Below are 22,473 nucleotides of genomic sequence, written 5' to 3'. Positions count from 1 at the left end.
ATTAGCCATAATTTGAACTAATACTATTGACTATTAGGCTTTTTTGCCTACTAAAGGAAATTTTGTACATTTTGTACATTTCCTTTTGGCCATGCTCAGTTTAAGTCAAATCTTGCCAGCTATTTTAATTTATACAGCATTTTACAAATCCTAGATGATTTGTTTAAAAAAATTTTCCCCTGCTGGCTTCCCTGCTGGCTCAGCGATAAAAAATCTCCCTGCCAACGCAGGAGACACGAGTTCAATCCCTGATCTGGGAAGATCCCATATGCCCTATGCCGTGGAGCAACTGAGTCCATGTATCACAACTAAAAAAATTTTTAAAATAAATTTAAAAAATAAAAAAATTTTCCCTTTACTAATATGTACATATATTAAAATATTTGTACTTATAAAAATAAGTGTGGTTAAAATTGAGACCTATTATTTACCAAAGCAGTGCATTAAATATACTCAAATATTTATTAAGTATACTTTTAAATTGAGATGCCTATGGGTAAGTTCTTCATTCTTCAGTGAAACTTTCTTCTGCTTGATGAATTATATTTAACACAAATTAATCATTAATTAATTTAATCAGGTATATATCCAGGAAAAACTACATTTCTATTTTTAAGACAGATGATAGCATGCTTTGAAATGTTTTTAACCTAATGAAAAACACCATGAGATATGTTACAGAAAAAATAGTGAACAGAGTGTCAGGATGCCTGATGCATGGCTAGCTCTGTCATTAACTGGGTCTACTTTCCTGTTCATAAACTAAATTAGCAGAATCAGATTAATGATTCTCAATATAGAAAAAAAGAGGGCTTCATTATTACCCAGAAACTTTTCAAAACATACATGTCCTGCCTTCCTGATATATTGTATCTAAGTGATGAAAAGTGTTCTTTTATTAAAAACAATAGATCACTGATATATTCCTGTTAGTTTCTATACTCTAAGATGTTATTAAGTGCTAATTAACTGTTAATTCCAAACTCTTAGAAATTAAAAAGTCAGAATATATATTGTACACAGAATATTTAAATATATATCATTATTCCTATTCCTATTAAACAGAATCAATCATTGGGTGTTAATATCATAGTATTATAAAGGCTGAATGCAAAAGACCAGTAACAATTAAAGGAAATAAATGGAATTATCATGAGTTTTATTATTTTCCAAAGAAAATCCCAGAAAATAATACATTGAAGGAAGAGAAAATAAGACATATTCATTATAAAGTAAAGAAGAAAAATAATCAGTCTTCTTTCTCTTCCTGGAAAAAAAGAAATTCTTTCCTGTCAAAATAAGAAGAGCTATATTTAGAAGCTAAGAATCAGGATCAACAAGAAACACAATGATCTAATGATGGTGGCTTGGTAAAAACCACGATCACCATCATCATCTCCCTGTAACATAGAATGTAGGAAGTGCTGAATCTACTAAAATGTATAAGAAGATTACCAATAGAAGAAGTAGCCACACTCCGAGTATAAGCCAATCGTTTCTCAAACCACACTGCTGGATCCAAGAATTTTTCCATGCAGAAGTAACGGAAAACTGGTTGAAAATTTTGGCAAATCTCCACGAAAGCTTCATATTTCTCTTCAAAAGACTTTTTCTGCACATCCTTTAATAGATAAAATATAAAACTGTTTTCTCAGTACTGTGTTCAACTAATATGTACTAGGAGTTTCAATAAGAAAATGGTACAGCTTTTTCCCGTAAGCGGCCTGAGCTGACCCCTAAAAATGGTGTGCTATTCACTCGACCCAGAAAACGCCACAAAATCATGCAAATCAAGAGGTTCAAATCTTCGTGTTCACTTTAAGAACACTCGTGAAACTGCCCAGGCCATAAAGGGTATGCATATTCGAAAAGCCACCAAGTATCTGAAGGATGTCACTTTAAAGAAGCAGTGTGTGCCATTCCGTTGTTACAACGGTGGAGTTGGTAGGTGTGCACAGGCCAAACAGTGGGGCTGGACGCAGGGTCGGTGGCCCAAAAAGAGTGCTGAATTTTTACTACATGTGCTCAAAAATGCAGAGAGTAATGCTGAACTTATAGGCTTAGATGTAGATTCTCTGGTCATTGAGCACATCCAAGTGAACAAAGCCCCCAGGATGCGGCGCAGGACTTACAGAGCTCACGGTCGTATCAACCCCTACATGAGCTCTCCCTGCCACATTGAGATGATCCTTACTGAAAAAGAACAGACTGTTCCTAAACCAGAAGAGGAGGTTGCACAGAAGAAAAAGATATCCCAGAAGAAACTGAAGAAACAAAAACTTATGGCCTGGGAATAAATGCCACAGAAAATAAATGCAAATAAAAGTCATGAAGTGACTAAGTGACTAAGCACACACACACACACAAAGCTACAAGTCTGGTCAGAGCAGCAATTAATAACAAATTTCTCAAGGGTTCTCTATTGCTTACAGGATAAAGTGCAAATTTCTTAACAGTTCATGAAGCAACCCTCCACTTTTTGACTAATGACTACTGCTTCAGTCTCATCTATCCCTCCTCAAAAACTAAGCCTATGCCATCTTTACCTGCCTGTCCGTGCCTCCTTCCCTTTTGCTTCTGTGTTCCTTCTTCCTGGAAAACCAATTCATTTATAAAACTCACCTCAAACACCATCTCCTCTATGAAGTCTTTTTTTAAAATAAATATTTGTCTATTATTTATTTGGCGGGTGAGCTCTTAGTTGCAGTACACAGGATCTTTCATTGTAGCAAGAGGGCTTCCCTCTAGCTGTGGCACATGGGCTTAGTTGCCCATCAGCATGTAGGACAAAGTTGATGAGCTTTTAACTGTCTCCTCTGATTGCTCAGACATTTTTAGAGGGCAGACCAGGGATCAAATCCACATCCCTTGCTTTGGAAGATCGGTTCTTAACCACTGGACTACCAAGTCTTGAATCTGATTCTCTCCACTCTTTCCTGTCCCAGGTAGAACTGATCACTTCGTCCTCTGTCCCTACACAAACCCTTCCATCACAATCCCTATAGTGCTTTACCATACATTTTTTAAAAATGTGTAACAGAAAGCACAACAAAAGAAAAAGTAAATAGATTTTAGAGTTGGACAGACAAGGTTTAAATCTTTGTGCCATTATTTATTAGTTCACTGACCTGGAGGAAGCTAAATTCTCAGAACTTCTTTTCATCTTAAAATGGGATAAGTATGATAGTAATTACTCATATTTGTGAAGTCCTACCATAGAACCCAATAAAGAGGAGACATTCAATAAATGTCACTGATTGGGTCAATGAATGTCACATCAGATGGCCAGTGTGATGTGATGTGGCAAAAGTCTTGGAAGGTCTCTCTCTCTTTCATAACTTTTTCTTTTTTGGTTTTAGTTAGTATTTTGTTTGTTAAGAATTACCTTGCCCCAAATTGGAAGCAAACTGGCAAACACTGTCATCTGACAAGGGTTGGTACAACATAGTTTAAAAACTTCCCTTTTTCATTCACACAAACTTTCATTCTAGTAAGCATACTGTCTTATACAATTACCTGATGAAATTAAAACTTTTTACATTCCAAAATATTTGATAACTGTCAATTTTAATAAGCTACCAGATAATCTTGCAATAACATATGTGTTTGAATGTTACTCACCATCATTTTCTTTTGGCAGTAATTGGCACTGAAATCCTTCAGCCTGTATCTTTTATGAGCACCATTCTCATTGTTAACAAGAAATTCACCAATAGGGACAGTTCCTGTGCACCATTCAAGAACACCGCTTCGCTGAGAAAGGGGAACCACCTGAAGTTACAGATTAAATACCTTTTGATTATGGATAGGCGTTAAAGAGCATGTGAAGATTATTTAATTATCAGAGTCAGTGTGAAGCATTTTTTCAAGTTGCATTACTACTTTTCTGTCCATAGGAAGAAAGCAACTGAAAATAAATGAGCTCAAACAGTAAGATTTTCTAGCCTGATGCTTAGACTTCTAAGAACCTGCTCTTCTCTCAATTTTCAGGATTTTCTGAGGGGTCAATCCTGTTAATTGTACTCATCATCTGTGACTGACCAAGCCATACTAAGGTTACTCCCTCTAGCACTTTGCTTTCCTTACAACTTTAATATCAAATTCAAAGAATTTCACTTTGGAAGACATCAAATGTAGTCTTAATTTGGGTATACTTTAATAATTGAAAGTGTATGTATTCTTGCTTTGTAGTCTCATTAGCTACACCAAGAGGAAATGTATTCTTAAACATACTGTAAAATGAGCACTTTTACTAGAAAGATTAAAATGATTAAAAATTATGACATTATAAATATACATAAAAGTATAAAATAATATAAACACCCTTTTACCTACTAAACAGCTTTATGAAATATAAGATTTTTCTTATTTGCTGGGAAAGAGACAAAACTCCCTTTGTACTCCTCACTGACCCTGTGCCCCTCCATACCAACAAGATGACGGCTACCTTGCTTATCATGTTCACATATTTTGGGGTATACAGTACTTTTATTTCAAAGCTTTATATATATATACATATATGTAGGGCTTCCCTGGTGGCTCAGCAGTAAAGAATCTGCCTCCAACGCAGGAGGCACAGGAGCTGTGGTTTCAATCCCTGGCTAGGGAAGGTCCCCTGGAGGACGGCATGGCAACTCACTCCAGTATTCTTGCCTGGAGAATTCCATGGACAGAGGAGCCTGGAAGGCTGCAGTCCATAGGGCTGCACAGAGTGAGAAACAACTGAAGCAATTCAGCACAGCACAGTATATATATGTAACTGTAAGCTTTAAATATTTATACTACATGTATGTTTTGCAATTGCTTTTTTCTCAATCAACACTATTTTATTAATACCTTTAACTATGTTAGTACATTTAACCCTAACTCATTTGTTTTAACAACTCTGCATTGTATAAATATACCATAATTATCCAATTTATACAATTGGAAGACTGATTAATATTTACATTGTTTCCAGATTTCCCCAATGCTGCTATGAATTAGTGAATTAGTGCTATGAATTAGTCTAGTAATGAATATATTTCAGTTTTTCTAGGGTATACATGTACCTGGACATTGAAGAGCTGGGCCATTTGGGACATGCATCTTCAACTTAGTTAACATATACTGGCAAATAACTATCCAAAGTAGTTTTACCAATTTCTATACCCATTAGCAGAGTCTATTCTATAACCTCCTAACATGTAGTATTTATCAAGACTTCCACATTTTGCCAATCCAAGAGGTGTGTAATAGTATCTTATTGTGGTTTTCATTTGTATTTTCCAGATTCCCAGGAAAGCTGAGTACAATTTAATAGGCTCATTGGCTATTCAAATGTTTTCTTCTTGTGAACTGTCTGTTTGTATTCGTCACCCTTTTTTTTCTCTTTCATGGCTTGTCTTTTTATTACTGGTCTGTAATAGCTATATCCATATTCTGTACATAAATCCCTTGTTATTATTAATAACAACGCTTTTTGTTATCAACATTTAAAAATTTGTTTTCTCAGCCACCTGTCTTTATAGTGTCTTTAACTCTATACATTTTAAATTTTAATATACTCAAATATGTTTTATTATTTTATGTTGTGTCTTAACATGGAAGAGATTTCATTAATTTATTAACTATGTTTTCTGAGAGTCTATTACGTCTTACACATGATGCTAGGGCACTGAGAGCAGCAATGAGGCAGATGAAGAACATGTCCTTACAAAGCTTCGTTCTGGTGTGGGAACACACACACTAATAGGCATTTAATGATGCCAGATAACAAGTATAACAGAACAAAACAGACATTTAAAAAAGTAACAGATACTTTTTTATATGGTCAGAGAAGACATCTCCGAAGAGGTGACATTGGAGAAAAGCCTGAAAGAATAATAACCTAAGGGAAAAGTTCATGCAGAGATCTGAAGAAAGAGTATTACAGGCAGAGGGAAGTGAAAAGCCCTGCAGTGAAACAAAATCGGCATTCAGTGCTTCAGTCCTCAGCCACCACTCCCCACCCCTTGCCTGCGCATACCCCTACTGTCTCCTGCCCCCCTGCCCTCCCCCTGAAGCGGTCCCCAGCAGCTGCGATCCCACAGCAGGGTGCATGCCCCTCCTATGTGGGCTCCCCCTCAGTTTTTAGAGAGTCTGGGCCTTGAACCCTTTATGACTGTCCTCTCTAGATGAGCAGGCTCAGGGCCAGCACCCTGTCTCAAAGATACCAAAATGAGGCTAGTTCTGGATGAGCTAGTTGGTGGGGCTCAGCCTTAGGAAAACACTGCTGCTCAGATCCAAAGACCCTAAGCTCCCAGATGTTGACAGGCCTAAGCCCTGGAGCCTGGTAGAACAGGAGCCATGCCCTGAAGTTCCTAAGAGGAGCCTTTGCAAAACATTTGTGTTTTAAAGCCTTTTTCAGGGCTTCAGGCTTCCTTTTGCCCTGTACCCACCCACCCTGGTTAAAGGGGTGAGTGGAAGGGTTTGCCAAGGATCATGGGCACAGAATAGGCCCTGGTACCAAGGGTCTCAGGCTACTCATCACTTTTCTTATAGGAGCAAATGAGGCAGGGCGGAGAGGGCTGGTCCCTCCTATCTCCCCATCCTCCCTCAGATGTTAAACTGTCTCCAGGCAGAAGGAGCCCAGTGATTGTGAGTCCCACGCTGTGTATCCTTCCCGAGCCTGTGCTCACTCTCAGGGCCGCGAAGCTCCCAAAACAAGGCCCTCTCTTTAGGGGCAGGGCCATAATCTCGGGAGCAGTGCTAGATCACAGGCATTTTGGTAGGCAACAATGGAACAGGTTCTGGCTGCCTGTTAGTGTACAATGAAAAAGGAGCTAGAAGAACCCTGGCCCAGGAGGCTCCACTTGCTCCAGTAAGTCACAGTGACCCTGGGGTGATGGCCTTGTATTGAAGGTCCACTGGGAGTTGGTGGCCAAGTCTCTCCCTTTTCTCTCCCCAGGCAGCATTGGAGCCTGTTCCTGCCCTCAGCCTGGGTCTTCCCCAGTGGTCTTAAAGATAAGCATGATTCCTCATCTTCAGCTCTTTTCATTCTCCAAAAATGCACTTAACACTCTGCATTGCAATTGTTTGTCTGTTTCCCCTGGTAGACTATGAGCTTCTTAGGAACTAAGACTATGTTTTATGACTTTTATATCCCCAGCACCTGGTAGAGTATCTAATACACCACTAGACAAGTAAATAAACAATTACTGAACAAATGAACAAATAGATCTCATAGTCTTTCCAACTTACCTTCCTTCCTGCTTAAATACCTCTAAATGCCTTCCTCCCAGAAAATCCAGCTTTATCTTTGACTTTGAGCTAGCTGTGGCCCTAATGCTTGATCACATCCTTACCTCCTAATATATTCCATCAAAGATCTCTTTTCTAAAATTACTCTCTATTACTATCTAGTTGTGAGGGAAAAAAAATCAAACCCTTGTCTTTTGTTAAGAGACTGATGGAGAAATGAGTAGGTTGGCTTTTTTCTACCTCATTTCAGAGTTCAACTGTGATGCTGGCTGACGTAAAAAAACATTGAACTCAAGTTTCAAAAGGCAAATGGCAATGTTTTTCACAAGGCATAATGAAGAATTAAGTACAAAGCTTCTTTCAGCATTTAAATGTTGTTTATAAGATACTGATTTTAAAAAAATGAATCCTTTCATATCTAAGATTTTAGGCTAGTTGTTCAACATACTTTCTAAAACTGTAGTTTTGGTAGAGATAAATTAGCCCAGTCACACGAATTCTGGTTATCGGAGGGCCATGTCTCAGTGCCAGCAAAAACAATACAAACTTTGTCTTCCTTCATCCCCATGTGATTCTCTCTGATATCTTGTGTTCCTCAATATACAGGTCTCTCCTTTGAGGCTGCGTGTTGACATTTGGGTTGTTGTCTTTGTTGTTGTCATTCAGTCACTAAGTCGTGTCTGACTCTTTGCCACCCTGTGGGCTATAGCCTGCCAGGCTCCTCTGTCCATGGGATTTCCCAGGCAAGAATACTGGAGGGGGGTTGCCGTTTCTTTCTCCAGGGGATCTTCCTGACTCAAGGATCAAACCCACATCTCCTGCACTGGCAGGCAGATTCCCTACCACTGAGCCACATTTGGGTACCAAGAGTTAATTCCAGGCAGTCAATTCCAGTCCTGCTTTTGTCACAGTGATCACAAGAAGACTGAATGACAGATTGGGAATGACTCCACAGAAGACTAGGCAGACTGCTTCACTACATACCACATAGTACTTCCAGGAACCTTTAACTGAAATCAAGAACAACTAGCAACAAAGCTACAACACAGCTTTCACATTTTTGGAGTAGTCTCAAAATAATATAGATCTATTGGCCCAATAGTACAATTCTAAACAATAAAGTCAAATCCAAACTCTCATACTTAGGGGTCATTTAAAATTTTTATTATTATTATTTTTTAATTTACCGAGCTGTGCCAGGTCTTAGCTGCAGCACATGGGATCTTTGATCTTCATTATGGCAAGTAGGATCTTTAGTTGCAACGTGTTAAAACTCTTAGCTGTGACATGTGGATGATTTCCTAGCTGTGGTTTGTGGGATCCAGTTCCCTGAGAGAGCTTAAACCTGTGCCCCCTGCCTTGGGAGCATGCAGTCTTCCAAGAGGTCATTTTTTAATATTCAAACATATAACATTAAATAATTCCACTATTTAATTAGTAAAACAGTTATCTGTGAAAATAAGATATTTAAATAGTTACAAGGTTTGCCTTCAAATTATTTTAGCTCAAGGTCTTGTCTCATGCTTTATAGCAATGAACTCTGGAAGCTAAATTGTGTTATTTGCTTGGAAGCCTGAGCTGCTTTCTGAGAAAACCAGGTGACCCTATAGCCCAAGGGCTTCCCTGGTGGCTCAGTGGTAAAGAATCTACCTACAATGCAGGAGATGTAGGTTCGATCCCTGGGTCAGGAAGATCCTCTGGAAGACGGCATGACACCCCACTTCAGTATTCTTGCCAAGAAAACCCCATGGACAGGGGAGCCTGGTGGGTTACAGTCCACAGGGATGCAAAGAGTTGGACAAAACTGAAGTGACTGAGCACTTATAGCCCAAATATGTTGCAACATATTGGATCCCAGCTCTTTAGTCATCACCTTTGCTATCTAAAAGTCTAGCATTTAGAGCATAAAACTTCCCTTTCATTCATGTTATTGAATATCTGCCCTCTAAAAACGTCTGAGCAATCAGAGGAGACAGTTAAAAGCTCATCAACTTTGTCCTACAAAGAAGCTAAATCAATAGATGGCAAATTAACTAGACTGTTGGGTCTCAAAGTGTGGTTCCTAAACTGCAGATGCATCAGCATCACTTGGTACCTGGCTAGAAATGCATATTCTCAGGCTCCATCCTAGAATTAGAAATTTTAGGGGCTCAGCAATCTGTGTTTTAACAGACCCTTCCAGGGACTAGAATGCCTGCTAAATTTGAGTAGCACTGATCTAAAACACATCAAAGAACAGATTTCACAGATCTTTAATTTTAACTTTTGCTCTTAGCATTTCATGAGAACTCGCTTTTTGTTAACTAGTACTAGAAAGCATCAAGTTAACAATAAAGTTTCATGTGACAAATTTCTCACAAATTTGAAAATAAGAAAAAAGTGTGCTTTTTTAAAATGCTTTTCCACTCTTCAACTTTATCCAACTAATAAGTGAGTTTTATATTTTTATTTCTATAGGCAGTTAAGAAGCTCTAAAAAAAAATCTCAGTTTTCAGTTACAATAGCCTGACTCAATCAGAATTTTGGCGGGTAGATCTAATTTCTTTTTCCCTGCTCCCCTAGTTATTTGGTGTTTTTAATTTAACAATTATTTTTATAATTAAAAAATGTTCATTGAGGGCAATTCAAACTATATTTAAAAATCAGGTACTACCCATTATCCCATCATGCCCAGAGTTAATAGCATTTAAGGAACTTTATGTCAAAGCTATATACTGATTTCTTACACATGTATATATAAACATCTGTCAAGGCTACTTTGGTTTCATACGACTGGACAGAGTCCACTTTCATGCATTGCTTGTATCAAAGACATTTTAGTCATTCTCACCAATATATTTTTCAACATAAACTTTTACATCATGTTTCCACATTCCAAAATTTTTACTGGAATTTCATTATCTGTGCTAATTTGAAATCAGCTGACATTTTTCAGTGTCTTCCCATTTATGATGTGGTACTTTTACCTTATCCTAATTTTCCTTTTTTCTTTCTTGTTACATTTGTATAATTTTTTCAGTCTTGCATCTTTCTTATTATCATTAATCCTAAGCAGCTGCTGCTGCTGCTAAGTCGCTTCAGTCGTGTCCAACCCTGTGTGACCCTGTAGACGGCAGCCCACCAGGCTCCCCCGTCCCTGGGATTCTCCAGGCAAGAACACTGGAGTGAGTTGCCATTTCCTTCTCCAGTGCATGAAAGGGAAAAGTGAAAGTGAAGTCGCTCAGTTGTGTCCCACTCTTAGCGACCCCATGGACCGCAGCCTACCAGGCTCCTCCGTCCATGGGATTTTCCAGGCAAGAGTACTGGAGTGGGTTGCCATTGCCTTCTCCACCTAAGCAGCTTATTCACATTATAAACATTATTGTATTTTTTTTATTATATTTTTAAACTAATCTTAGTTGATGGTTGGGATACCTCGAGTTTAAGTAGGGTTAACTTGCTGGAGAAAATAAACACTTGTTTACATACCATTGTGCAGGTTTAAGAAACAGATATGGGACGATCCTAAGTGTCTCTGAAAGACTGCTTCTCTACTAATCCACAGTAATTATCTTAATTTGTTTATATCTTCATAGAAATAGAAACAACAAATAAATAAATAAGCCTTGTTACAGCAGTGACAGAAGAATCAAGGGCAAATAGGACATACAGGAATGAAACCAGAAAGGAACACCTATAGAAAACAAGTCCTTCAAAATGAAGGTTTATTGCAATTTTTAAAAATGCAAATGTGCTAGATGAGCATTCATGTAAGGGTCAAAGATGATTAAATTAATAGAATAATGTGACTTAAGAATTATCTTCTCACGCAAATTGCTGGAGGAAATGCAACTGGGACATCCCTCTATTGAAGGTAATCTGACAATATCTACCAAATTACAGGTGCATTTACTGTTACCCATCAATCCAACTTTAGGAAATCTGCCCCACAGATTTACTGGTGCATATATGAAATATGTCCAATGTTATTTACTGCAGCACAGCACCGCTTGCTATAGGAAAGGACCATGTGACCCAAGTGTCTATTTTATATGATAAGGACTTGTGTGATAATTATGTACTAATGCACAGAGCAGTTGTTAAAAAAGCAAAAACTTTCTATAATATACTGCTGAGCTAAAAAAATATTGTTGTCTCTACTCTAGGAAAGGGGGGAAATAAGGAATTATAGTCATATATTCTGGAGAAGGAAATGGCAACCCACTCCAGTGTTCTTGCCTGGAGAATCCCAGGGACGGGGAGCCCAGTGGGCTGCCGTCTATGTGGTCGGACACGACTGAAGCGCCTTAGCAGCAGCAGCGGCAGCAGTCATATATTCTATTCATATAACACTGGAAACAAATGAAAACGGTACTTACAAGGGTAAGAGATGGTGGGGCATGAGGTTGACAGGGAAAGGGAAAAGGGTGAGAGAAGGCTTCCCTTTTTATACCTTTTTCTATTATTGGATTTTTGAACCATGCAAATGTATTACCTAGTCAAAAACTAGCATATTTAAAATTTTAAAACCCTACATTATATAAAGTATTCTTCACTGAATCAGTATTTTCTTTTTAACATCACTTCTCTTCTAAAGAGCACTTTTATACCAGAAATAGGCCAAATGGTCAAACATAAAGGGAAAATACTTCAGCTGATTACAGGAACAAGATTTCTTGAAATAAAAAAATTGCTGCAATTAACATTAATGTATACTTTTACAAAAGAAAAATACTGTTTAAATCAGAGCTTAGCAATATATGGTCTTTGGACCAAACCCAGTCCCAAACTATTTTTGTATAGCCTGTGAGCTAAGAATGGTCTTTCAGGTTTAAAGGGCTATCAAGGAAAAAAATAAATAAAGAACATGCAACAGAGACCTATGTGGCCCACAAAGTCTAAAATGTTATCCTTCAGGAAAATATTTGCTGACCCCTACCTCAATAATGGCATCTTTCATACGTCCTTTATGAAGCAGCAGAAATAAAAGTTACCTTATAAGTGCAAATAGTCAATTTCCTCTTCCTGGTTTCAGTATTTCTCTGCAGTAATGTATTACACATCTGGAAAACCTGCTGCATGACGGCATCTTGTCTCAGGTCATCACGGCCCTTCAGAATAATCAAAACACAAATAACTAAGCACAGTTCATTTTCTTTACTATAGAATCACACAAAGTCATCTGAGGACAGCCAAAGGGCACTTGGAAATCAGAGGATCTGTGCTCCCCTTAACAGTCTCTTAAGTAATTAAGACCTAATACTATTCTTTCGTTTGTGAGTGTAACACACCAACACACGAACAAAAGGATAGTGTTAGAATAAGCTACACCACTGTAGACCAATTTAGAAAAAAGAAGTACCTTTCCCCACTCCCCATCACAGCGGCTTCTGTAACTAAAGTAACTGGAATGCCTCCACTTAAGGGCACATTGCAAAACGCCAAGGTGGAGGAGCACTGTTATCTCTCTGCTACTTCCCAGCAAGGCCCAAAGAGCTTAAAAGCAGAGTAAGAGAGGAGTGCTATCCCTTTCGCGTGCATTTAAAATAGCACTTAGCACAATGTCAGACCCAGGATACTGAAGCACGGGCCTTCAACTTGAACTATTCAAGAAAATAAGCAACATTCAACAAAAATTTTTTTTCACAACAAGTAGGCTGACGGTTAAACCTCACCATGTCTACACATTTAAAAAGTATTCTTTCACTTCAACCAACCATGAGGAAAAGCATTCTGCTTCTAGAGAACAATTTATTTCTACTTTGTTTTCCTCACCTGTAATTATTAAGAACAAAACCAAAGAGCCAAAATAAGAAGAAAATATCTATTAGTTTTTCTCTGATTTTTTCATTAATCCACGAGGAACCACACCACAAAAGCAAAGTCTCACCTTGACAAGTTGTCTCCTTTCCTTTCCATCAGAGCCCAAACAATCTATTATTTTTGGTAAATTTAAACCTCCTGCTAAACGAAATTCTGCTTTAAATGACTTTATAGTCACCAGATTCCCATATTCTCCTGTGGGGTCCACCTAATAAAGTATATAAATATGACAATACCTTAGTACTCAATTTGCATTTAAAGAAAAATGAATTTTAAATGACAATTTTAATACTAAGCAAAGGAATGAATGACAATGTGCTGTTGGTTAAGAACAGAAGTAGTAACTTTATAAATGAAAGGAGATTTGACATTGGAGAGGCTTCAAAAAGCAATATAGGTAACACAATTTACCTCCTTAAATATACCCTAATAAAAGAAGTTAGATGAGTGTTGCTGAAAAAACTATTCAATAACCCTGGTTCAGGAGTTACCATTGATCCGTATATGTTAAGTCATCAGTATAAATTAAGTCATCTCCTCACAAAAACAATAAGGTAAATTTTAGAAAAGTATGCAGAGGAGTTTTCTAGGTTTTAATTGCTAAATTTGGCAATTTCACAAAATATTTAAATAAGTAACTTTGCTGATAGTTTAATCCACACGATGAAGCTACATTTCAAGTCAAATAACCATATATATTGAACAGTAAACTGCAAACTCAAAGGAGAGATTTTACAATGCAGTTAAAATGAACATTTTATAAACTGTAATCTTTATTTATTATGGGCTTCCCTGGTGGCTTGGTTGTAAAGAATCCACCTGCCAATGCAGGAGACGTGGGTTAGATCCTGGGTTGGGAAGATCCCCTAGAGAAGGAAATGGCAACCCATTCCAATATTCTTGCCTGGAAAATTTAATGGACAGGAGCCTGAAGTGCTGTAGTCCATGGGGTCACAAAAGAGATGGACATGACTTAGTGACCAAACAACAACCTTTATTATTATATTTATCCCTGCCCACATCGTACTTCTAGCAATAAAAAACCATTAGGACATGGCTGAAAGTGTCATGTATATTACAGTCAATTTAATACTTAATACATATTGTATTATTTAATATTGTAATACATCACAGTCATTACATTCTAACATGTACAGAATTTTAAAAATCAATATAAAACAATTAGAGACTTTCTTGCTCAGTTAAAAATTAACATTGGCATAAACACACAAAATATTTCCTTCTTCTGGCCAATGAAAATATCAATAACAGTCTACAGACTTTTTCATAAGAAAGATGACAACTGTAACACTGAAGGCAATAGAAAAGAAAGCAGGAGAGATCTTTAAGTATTTTAAGTCTTGGGCAAAGGGAATCCAATAAAGAAAAAACTACTGGTTGAAACAAATGAAATTGCCAATAATTAACCAATACTGACCTACAAAAAAAGGCTATTTCAAATGGTTTAACTTGCTAAAAAGAAATTTAGTTTAATTAAAAAATCAAAACAGTTAATGGTAAATTACCTTAATTTCCATAGTAGGGACAACAACATCTTCTAAATTTTTAAGTCTGATAATAGGCTGGTCTGCTGGAATATTTATGCCTTCTGTATTTAAAATAAAGAAGTTTCAGTGACAACTGCAAATTGAGCAACAGTACTGAAGGTAAAGCAGGAGAATTCAGCAGATACCATAAACCCAAACTATGGCTAACCTGTGGTTCTGATTTAGAAATGAAGACCAAAGACTTGGGACACAATGCCGCTCAGGGTCAGGGCATAGCAATGGGTAACGTGGCTTACAAATGAATGTGCAGGTTACCTGGCACTGGTAATTAGGCCAGACTCCACCTGAGGTGCCAAGTTGGACAACTTAAGATAATTATATAACAGTATGAATAGCACATAGATAATGCTATACACATTACTATTAAATGTGACTAAACAACATGACAGTATTCTTTGTTTGCTTAGAGGAACACTATGAGGAGCCTCATTTTTATTTTAAAATAGTAAGAATTTAAATATGAAGATATGATTCTGAACAGAAAAAAAGAACATAATTATTAAAGTATGGGTAGACAGATACACACAACCAAATATTATAGCAGCTTATAATTATTTAAAGAGACACAGCAAGAAGAGTGATGGAGAAAATGATAAGGTCTTTTCATTTTTAAGTCCTAGAGTGTTTCATAACAAGATATTAAGTGAAAAAGTAACTGGAGGGATATTGAAGCTTTTTAGATAAAAATTAAGTTTTGAATCATGTGTGAGTTGTAATCATCAGAATTTTCATATCTATAATTAATGTGTGTGAGTTGAGCAGATTTATATTCTGCTCTGTAATTAAAATATCCCTACAGAGAATAAGTGGGTGTCCCTGGTGGCTCAATGGTAAAGAATCTGCCTGCAATGCAGGAGACACAGGTTCAATCCCTGGGTTGTGAAGATCTCCTGGAAAAGGAAATGGCAACCCACTCCAGTATTCTTGCCTGGGAAAATGGGAAATCTCATGGACAGAAGAGCCTGGTGGGCTATAGGCCATGGGGTCACAAAAGAGTCAGACATGACTTAGCACCTAAAAACAACAACAGAGATCAACATAGCAAGAATGCAACATTCATTCTTTCAAATTGCATACTTCTCTGAGTCCTCCACTGAGTGACATCTAAATTTGCTAGTATAATATAAGCATCACAAAGTGCCTCAACACTTCTGACCATCTGAGGTCTCCTACTTCGGATAGTACGTATTATTTTGTTAGCAGCCTCGGTTCGATCCTATTAATAAAATACAAACAAAAATTATTACAAAAGCAAACATGCAACATTAAAACTTGTTAGAGTTATAAAAACAAAAAAATGGAATTTATGCACACATCTAGACAATGGAAGGACTATAATCCCTCAGAGACAAAGCAGTCTCTATATTATGAATGAAATGTATCAAAGGTATAATAATCTCAAGAGTAAATGACTTGGGTGCCTTGTAGAACCTGTTTTTTCTTTGCTCATTACTCTGAGAAAAAACGGTAAAATACCTTTGGTATCTCTCATGCTTTGAGAAATATTCAGGAATTTTGAACCAATTTTAGGTAGCATCATAACAACAAAGGATTTACAAATTGAATATTGTCAACAATACATACTCTTTGAATTCCTGAGACTTAAGAAAGGAATATTTTGGGAAAAAATGAATATCACAATTCAAAAAGGTATGCATGTTCAATCCAAATACCTCATCAAGCTGAGAGCTTTGCTTAGGTGCATTTTTAGTTATTCTACTCCTTCTGGCTGCCTCTGGTTTGGTCAAAAATTCATCTTTGTTTGCATTTGCTAAGGCCAATATAATAAACAAAGTGTGATGAGGATGATCCATTGAAATTCTAGAGATGAGCTGTCAGAAAATTAAGAACTGTTAATTTTATGGAAAGAAAAAAATTAAAAACCCAAAACCTTTTAAATTTTGCTTAACATTAGGATATGTTTTCCTGTGCTAGATGCTGCAGTGGGTGGACTGTGTGTGGGGTGGGAGTGGTGGTGTGGGTATGTATGGGAGAGAGAAGTATATGAGGAAAAAGAAAGAGAAAGTGAGTAACAAGTGGAGTATGAAAGGAGACAAAGAGAATATTCTTGCCCTTATGTAACACAATAAATATGACCGACTAAACTTTTTTGTGTTGCCACTTTCTAGAGTGGAACAGTAATATACAATAATATAAAAGAAAAGCTATTGTGGTTTGATTTTCATGTTTACTTACATTATTGAGGACTTCATGAAATCCTAGGCCTCCCATCATCTTGGTCCCCATTCTAGCAGCCAATTGGTACATAAGAGGCAAAAATTTGTATGATGGAATCTTCATTCCATCTCTCTGCCATTAAAAAAACACAAAATTAAAAAGCAATGCATTTCAACTAGCCCTCACAGCTAAACAAATACAAAATGCTCCTCTACTACTGCAATCATCAAGCAGACACATTTTTTCCTTATCATTTATCTTAAAGTCTAGATTAACTCACTGGTAAATCATGTTTGAACCTGTATCAGATTGCATTCAGAAGTGGAATAGTTGGTACTGCTTATATTCCAGTGAATCCAAGGAGGACAAATATTGATCTAAGGACTATTGTAATCTTGACTCCTGAGAAGTCAGTGTGAATAAAGTGGAATAACTATTTTCCCCTACTTTGTTAAAGAAACAGGATTTAATGTACACTAGTAGCAGAAATTTGTTGTATCTATTATGAATATTAACATTCTCTTCAGCCCGAAGAACTATTTTACTTTTAAGCTTCAAACTGATTGACAACATAACTTTAGGTGTCATTTAAGTATCATTAATAAATGACAGGGGATGACAGGACATATTTAGGTGTCATTAATAAAATCCAAGATTTTTAAATAAAAATTTATAAAATTCTACTGCCTTAATGTTTTCTTAAAATGTTTTTTTTTTCCATTTATAAAAATAACTTATTGTAAAAAAAAAAAAAAACCCAGAAAATAATAAAGCAGGGGAAAAAAAAAAACACCACCTGTGATCACATCATCTTTAACTGCTTTCCAAATCTCCCAATCTAGCATTCTGGGTACTTTCTGATGGTAATTGCAATGCTATGGGAAAAGACTGCCCTAAATTCTCTCATATCCACATAAACCCACATCATTAGAGTTAGTTAAGTACCTATGTGTAGAGCCCTAAACCAACTGCCAAGGATACAAAGTATACAAAATGCATGACATTTGAGGGGTTAATGGCTTAACTTTTAAAGCACAGGCTAGAATACTAGGTTGAAAAAGAAAACTTGCCTTCATCATGCCATTGACTTCAGAAACTCCAGAATTTTCAAGCCAGAGAGAACAAAGACGAAATATCCACATATCATGCCCTTCACCACTTAATAAGCAATTGATGTAATTTTCAACTGCTTTACATAAGAAACGTTTACGATCCTCTTTCAATGCACGGAGTGCACATTCATCCAACTCCAGCTCTCGCTGAACCTTTACTGTGTACCTTACATTGGATAATTAAAATAAAACACAAAAGCATTAAATTTTATAGAACTACAAAATCAAATAAGACATAAAACATAAAAAATTCTAAGAATTATAAACAGAACAAACTTAATTTTGTCTTTAACTTTCTGCAATTCAAAAGCTACTTTAGGCAACCAAAGTGGACTCTATCCAAGGTATTTCATTAACTTTATTTTCTACTTACACTAAAATATATACACCAAGAGCAGGTTTGAATAAAGGATTTAATTACATCAAACTAAGTAACTCCTCTCTAATTTCAACACATATCTTTTTCAACTATGATACCAACAAACAAACTTAAAAAGCAAAACAAAAAGTTAACACCAGTATATTCCACAATTAGTATAGAGCCACAGCATGAATTTCTATCTGGTTCTGTATACCTGTATAAACACTGTATATCTTGTTACTTGTAGACCCCCAGTTACCTGTTGGTCTGGATTTTATGTTCCCTAAGTAGGCCAACTTCCTCTTTGGCTCTTTTCAGGAGAGCCTGCTTGTTTTCAAATTCTGATGATTTCATGTAGTTTTCAATTCTTTGGTACTGAGTATCTGAGAACCGTGCTAATGAAAGAAATGCCTTCATTTTTCCATTTCTGAGCCCATCATTGCTTTCTCCATCATAATTTCCAGCAACTTCCACAGCCTTCAAGAAAAAAACAATCCATTTATATTTACAGATACTAAATGCATCTAAAGAATTACTCAGATCAAAGAAATATCCACGATAAAGTTTAACTTTCGGATATAAACTAAATTATACAAAATACAGTATTTCTTTGAGTTTTCAAAACAATTTTGACAGAGCAGAAACAACTGAAATAGCTAATATGTGTAAAGAATGGTACAAAAACAAAAAGTTCTATAAAACTAAAAAAACATATTAGGCTTTTCATGTTCATTTATTAGTGAAGTATCTATTTTTAAAATTAAACTATATGAATAAGAGGGAGAAACAGGAAGCTCAAAGGTGGTAGAAGCACTGGGTTGGGAAGATCCCCTGGTGGAGGGCATGACAACCCACTCCAGTATTCTTGCCTGGAGAATCCCATAGACAGAGGAGCCTGGTGGGCTAAAATCCATGGAGTTGTAAAGACTTGGACACCACTGAGCAACTTTCACTTCACTTCACTTCAATGAAAAGTCAAATGTACTCATGCTAAGCAACTCTATTAGGGTTCCTCAAAAATCTTACCTTTTCTAGATAGGTCTGCATGATGACTGCAGGATTTTCTAAGCAAGTTTCTGCTAACCAGGTGCCACAAACCCTTAGACATTCTGTGTATATAAGTTTTAAGTTGGGATCATTCTGTAAAGGAAAGCAAAGTCTTAAAATGTAATTCATTATCATGACTGTACAAAAATATCTTCTATGTAGGAAAAAAACAGATTAAAAATGTCTTTCCTCATTTTCTTTCACCTTACAACTATTTTAATAATTCCAAATATTTACCTTTATAAAATAATCATTCTCTACTACTATTACTATTATTGAAACAACTCACATTTATTGAGTACTTTTATATGCTTGGCATTATTACTATATATAATAATATAATAATTCATTTAATCCTCACAAGAATCCTATGAAGTAAGAACAATTATTATCCTTAATTCGAAAACTACAACTGAAGAACAAAGAGGGTAGGTAACTTCAGGGTCCATCAGTTCAGTTCAGTTGCTTAGTTGTGTCCAACTCTTCACCACCCCATGTACTGCAGCACGCTAGGCCTCCCTGTCCATCACCAACTCCCAGAGTTTACTCAAAGTCCTGTCCATTGAGTTGGTGATGCCATCCAGTCATCTCATCCTCTGTCGTCCCCTTCTCCTCCTGCCTTCAATCTTTCCCAGCATCAGGGTCTTTTCAAATGAGTCAGTTCTTTGCATCAGGTGGCCAAAGTATTAAGAGTTTCAGCTTCAACATCAGTCCTTCCAATGAATACCCAGGACTGATCTTTAGGATGGACTGGTTGGATCTCCTTGCAGTCCAAGGGACTCTTAAGAGTCTTCTCCAACACCACAGTTCAAAAGCATCAATTCTTTGGCACTCAGCTTTCTTTATAGTCCAACTCTCACATCCATACATGACTACTGGAAAAACCATAGCCTTGACTAGATGGACCTTTGTTGGCAAACTAACGTCTCTGCTTTTTAATATGCTGTCTAGGTTGGTTATAACTTTCCTTCCAAGGAGTAAGCATCTTTTAATTTCATAGCTGCAATCACCATCTGCAGTGATTTTGGAGCCCCCAAAAACAAAGTCAGCCACTGTTTCCACATCTATTTGCCATCAAGTGATGGGACTGGATGCCATGATCTTCGTTTTCAGGGGCCATACTGTTAAACAATATTTAAACAATCATACCATGTGAGCTCCCAGGGCTTGGTATAATGATAAATTCTCTAATAACGGATGATGTTATACAAGTTTCCATTATCCAAAAGTACAAAATGTTGATATTCACCTAGTAGGTGTATGTCAGAGGGACATCATTGAGTCCAAATCTTTAAAATACTTCATGATTCCTACAAATGCTGCTAAATTTGTCCATCTTATGCTGGATACAGAGTTGAAGAAGCAATCAAGTTTATAATAACTAATATAAAATATATATGTACATTAAAGGTAATGGTAGATAAAATATCAGATGTGATGTTTTCAGGGTCTTTGGATTGACAACCCAATTATTTCAACTTGCCTTTTAAAAAAAAGTTTTATTCTCTTATGCATTTCCTCTTGCATTTTTTTGTCATTTCAAATCTATAGTAGCTATTTCATCTTTGTTTCCCACACACCCTCCTTGAATACTGTAGAAAGTTTAAAAAAAAATAAGGCTTATCATTGGGATAAATTAATCTATGATGAGATGCACTGATGGAAATGTTGTAAAAAGGAAAAATGAACACTGTCTAAACTTTTACAAATACTAATTTTCAAGACTCCATTTTACAATTTCTTGTTCATTGATCAGTAATTTCAAAGCTTTAATAAAATTAGTAATTATATTAAAATTTATTTAAAATATTATAAAGCACAGTAATCTTTCTTATTACAGTAAATACTAATTCAACCAATAGAAAAAAAGTGAACCTCTGTACAACTGGCATCCAGCTTCTTGATCATTTGCTTGAGAATACTCAGGGCAAGACTCTGTTCCTTTTTTGCCCAGAATACTTGTGCTTCCTCCAGTTGCCACTCAGAGACTCCACTACTAGCTGAATTATACTGTTTAATTTGAAATATTGCCCTTTCAGGGAGCTGAAATGAAAATAACAAACAAATATTTTTACTATAACTACTACTACTAATAAAAGCAGTCACCACCATTCACTAAAGATTTGACAATTTTTAAGATTATCTTCAGTGCATTTCTGACTGCCTTCCCCAGCCCCCGTATCTGCCTATCTGTTTTTCTTCATATAAAGACATATATAATTATGTGTGTGTTTATACACAGTATATACAACCACTGAAATGTTACACATATAGTAAGTTAGGTAGCTTCTCATTATTTAACCAGGAAATTGAGGGTTAGAGAAAGACTTGTCCAAGACTCAAATTCAGGTCTAATTCCAAAAGGGAAAATCTTAAAGAACTATGCTATACAATGTTATAATAGCAATGTGTCTCTCAATGACATTTCTTTTTACTTATGCTTTCTATTTTCTAGGTAATAAAAAGGCAAGGTCAACGAGTGAGATGACTTAGTTTTAAATCTGATTACCTGAGTGTTCTTGAAAGTTCGGGCTAATACAGAGAGTTCTACAAGATGCTTGGTGAGAATGTCCTTAAAACACTCTCTTTGGGAGTTTTCCATTTCTTTTTCCATCAAGATCTCCAAAATGACTGTGCGTAGAGCCATTATAGGCTCCTGAAAACTAAAATCACTGTCTTTGAGAAGCTGGGAATGTTTCCACCACTTCATGTACACTTCAGAGGGCTGCCTATCTGTTACTGATCTGAAAGCCAAACCACAGGGTTTCATTAGCAACAGAAATGAAGAAAAAGGTGCTATTATGCAGGTTCTAAAACTTAAGATTTAATAAACACTAAAGGAATTTTTGCAGCAAGATGACTGGAACTTCTAAAATAAACCAAAATAAGGATCAAAGTTTAGTGAAGTAAAGTCACTCAGTCGTGTCCAACTCTTTGCAACCCCATGGACTGTAGCCTGCCAGGATCCTGTCCATGGGATTTTCCAGGCAAGAGTACTGGAGTGGGTTGCCATTTCCTTCTCCAGGAGATCTTCCCAACCCAGGGATTGAACCCCGGTCTTCTGCGTTGTAGGCAGACGCTTTACCATCTGAGCCACCAGGGAAGTCACCAAAATAAGGATCAAAGTTTAGGAACCTACAATATGGTCAGATCTCTGAGGGTCAGTTCAGCAGAGAACCCAACA

At 36.6% G+C, this 22,473-nt stretch overlaps 2 protein-coding genes across 12 annotated transcripts in view; one reads left to right on the top strand and one right to left on the bottom strand.

Annotated features, from left to right (window-relative positions):
• Window positions 1–5,922, top strand: part of LOC122450587 (60S ribosomal protein L17-like) — a 28,692-nt gene extending 22,770 nt beyond the window's left edge. For 3 of the 9 annotated variants that reach the window (XM_043482961.1, XM_043482957.1, XM_043482962.1), the window contains exon 3: window positions 1,730–2,297. In XM_043482961.1, coding sequence (XP_043338896.1) covers window positions 1,743–2,297 — 555 coding nt within the window. In that variant the 5' untranslated portion in view covers window positions 1,730–1,742. Of the gene's footprint in view, window positions 1–1,488; window positions 1,495–1,720; window positions 2,298–5,890 lie in introns of those variants that run through there. The other 6 variants (XR_006272136.1, XR_006272135.1, XR_006272137.1 and 3 more) reach the window with 6 other exon arrangements.
• ATM (ATM serine/threonine kinase) overlaps window positions 1–22,473 on the bottom strand; it is a 144,424-nt gene that overhangs the window by 18,103 nt on the left and 103,848 nt on the right. For all 3 annotated transcript variants that reach the window (XM_043482936.1, XM_043482939.1, XM_043482937.1), the window contains 13 exons: window positions 21,799–22,033; window positions 21,165–21,332; window positions 19,269–19,382; window positions 18,502–18,719; window positions 17,840–18,047; window positions 16,788–16,901; window positions 16,265–16,423; window positions 15,669–15,807; window positions 14,550–14,632; window positions 13,091–13,231; window positions 12,195–12,311; window positions 3,622–3,771; window positions 1,456–1,621 (listed from right to left, as the gene is read on the bottom strand). In XM_043482936.1, the coding sequence (XP_043338871.1) occupies window positions 1,456–1,621; window positions 3,622–3,771; window positions 12,195–12,311; window positions 13,091–13,231; window positions 14,550–14,632; window positions 15,669–15,807; window positions 16,265–16,423; window positions 16,788–16,901; window positions 17,840–18,047; window positions 18,502–18,719; window positions 19,269–19,382; window positions 21,165–21,332; window positions 21,799–22,033 (2,012 nt within the window). The remainder of the gene's footprint in view (window positions 1–1,455; window positions 1,622–3,621; window positions 3,772–12,194; window positions 12,312–13,090; window positions 13,232–14,549; window positions 14,633–15,668; window positions 15,808–16,264; window positions 16,424–16,787; window positions 16,902–17,839; window positions 18,048–18,501; window positions 18,720–19,268; window positions 19,383–21,164; window positions 21,333–21,798; window positions 22,034–22,473) is intronic.

The sequence above is a fragment of the Cervus canadensis genome, chromosome 11 (genome assembly GCF_019320065.1).
Source record: "Cervus canadensis isolate Bull #8, Minnesota chromosome 11, ASM1932006v1, whole genome shotgun sequence".
In the NCBI taxonomy this organism is placed as follows: domain Eukaryota; kingdom Metazoa; phylum Chordata; class Mammalia; order Artiodactyla; family Cervidae; genus Cervus; species Cervus canadensis.
Note: the sequence above shows the minus strand (reverse complement) of the source record. Positions and strands in the feature narration are given on the sequence as shown.